Genomic DNA, 1,735 nt, shown 5'->3' with positions numbered 1-1,735 from the left:
GTCTCACAATGAGCCCCAGAGACAGGAGCCTCCCTTTGTCCCTCTTACAGACAGAGGCTCCTCCCACATGCAAATTCCCTCTCAGACATCCAGGTGAACCACAGGTGGCATGTGCTTAAATTCAGGGTCCTCCTCAGTCTGAAGAACGTTCTCTGGATTCAGGGACCTCATCCACGAGACCATGGAGCACATGTGGGTTTTTCTCTTGATGGTGGCAGCTCCCTCAGGTGAGTGTTGAAGGGATGCAGACAGGAAGGTCGGGGGTGCTGCCTCTGGCACATGACTCACTGTGGTTTTCCTTGTCCCCAGGTGTCCTTTCTCAGGTGCAGCTGCCACTGCAGGAGGTGGGCCCAAGACTGGTGCAGCCCTCACAGACCCTGTCTCTCACCTGCACAGTCTCTGGATTCTCTTTAAGCAGCTATCATATGCACTGGATGCGGCAGGCTCCAGGAAAAGTTCTGGAGTGGATCGGTTTGATATGGAGTGGTGGAAGCACAAAGTATAACCCAGCATTGGCCTCCCGACTCAGCATCACCAAGGACACCTCGAAGAGCCAAGTTTATTTAAAGCTGAACTCCATGACTGACAAAGACACAGCCATCTATTACTGTGCGAGAGACACAGTAAGGAGAAGTCACTGGAATCCCAGACACAAACCTCCCTCCAGGGAGGCCAAGAGAGAGCTGGGCTGCAGGGGGAGCTCAGGACCACACTGCTCAGGGGCCCAAACCAGGGCAGGTGCAGGGGGAGGGGGGGGTTTCCGTTAGACTGTGGTTTCCTCTTCCTGGACGGGAATTCCTCTAGAGACCCTCTACTGCTTCATCCTCTGAGAGTGTGGTGTATTTCATTGCTTTCAGAATAGATATATGACTTGTCTTTTGTTTTAATCCAATAGTCATTTTTTTCCCTTCATATACATGGAACTGTATACTGGGCTCAAACTGAAAACAAACAAACTCAATGCCATCGAGTTGATCCTGACTCACAGTGACCCTCATGGGATTTCCAAGACTGCAAGTCTTTACAGAAGCAGACTGCCTCATCTTTCTTCTGCAGAGCAGCTTGTGACCTTGCAACCCTGACCCTTTGTTTAGCAGCCAAATGCCTTAACCACTGCACCACTAGAGCTCCTTGTGTACAGGTCTAAGGTGGCATCTTTTCCACGTGTGTCTGAAATTCTGAAACTTAGTGAATGTCCTGGGAAGGCTCAGGGGATTCAAACCAACACCAACCCCACTGTCCTCGAGTTGATTCCATCTCAGAGCCACCCCACCGGACAAAGTAGAACTGCCCTACAGGGTTTCCAAGTCTGCAAATGTTTACAGAAGCACCTTGCCTCACCTTTCTGAAGCTGAGTGCCTGGTGGGTCAGTGCCGCCAAACGTTGGGTCAGCAGGCACATGCTTTAACCTCTGTGCCACCAGAGCCCCTCAGGGGGTTTAAATCACACAAAAATCAATCTTGTTCTTTGTCGTATGTATGGAAGGAGTAACCACTCCCCTGAATGACTGCCATTGCAAAACTAGGCTGAAATTGTGGAGGATACGTACACTGGTCAGACTTCTAATGCTGCAGAATGTACAACATAATGTACACATAATGGTATAATCTGTTACTGGTATCTACACATTCATAACATATATATACTGATACATATGCACATACACTATATACATCACAATATAATATTTAATTAGTATATAAACTCATTGTCATTGATTTAATTCCATCACATA

General features: G+C 48.2%; 1 gene segment (V, D, J or C); it reads left to right on the top strand.

Moving 5' to 3' along the window:
* Nucleotides 1-181: 181 nt before the first annotated feature.
* LOC103213233 lies at nucleotides 182-623 on the top strand (the record flags this gene model as incomplete). The annotated part of the segment is given in 2 exon segments: nucleotides 182-227; nucleotides 310-623. Coding segments are annotated over 2 exon segments (360 nt in total), but the record flags the coding sequence as incomplete, so codon positions are not given.
* Between the last annotated feature and the right edge of the window lie 1,112 nt (nucleotides 624-1,735).

This window comes from Orycteropus afer, unplaced genomic scaffold, assembly GCF_000298275.1.
Source record: "Orycteropus afer afer isolate SDZICR_OR568_19922 unplaced genomic scaffold, OryAfe1.0 scaffold01427, whole genome shotgun sequence".
Taxonomy (NCBI): domain Eukaryota; kingdom Metazoa; phylum Chordata; class Mammalia; order Tubulidentata; family Orycteropodidae; genus Orycteropus; species Orycteropus afer.
Note: the sequence above shows the minus strand (reverse complement) of the source record. Positions and strands in the feature narration are given on the sequence as shown.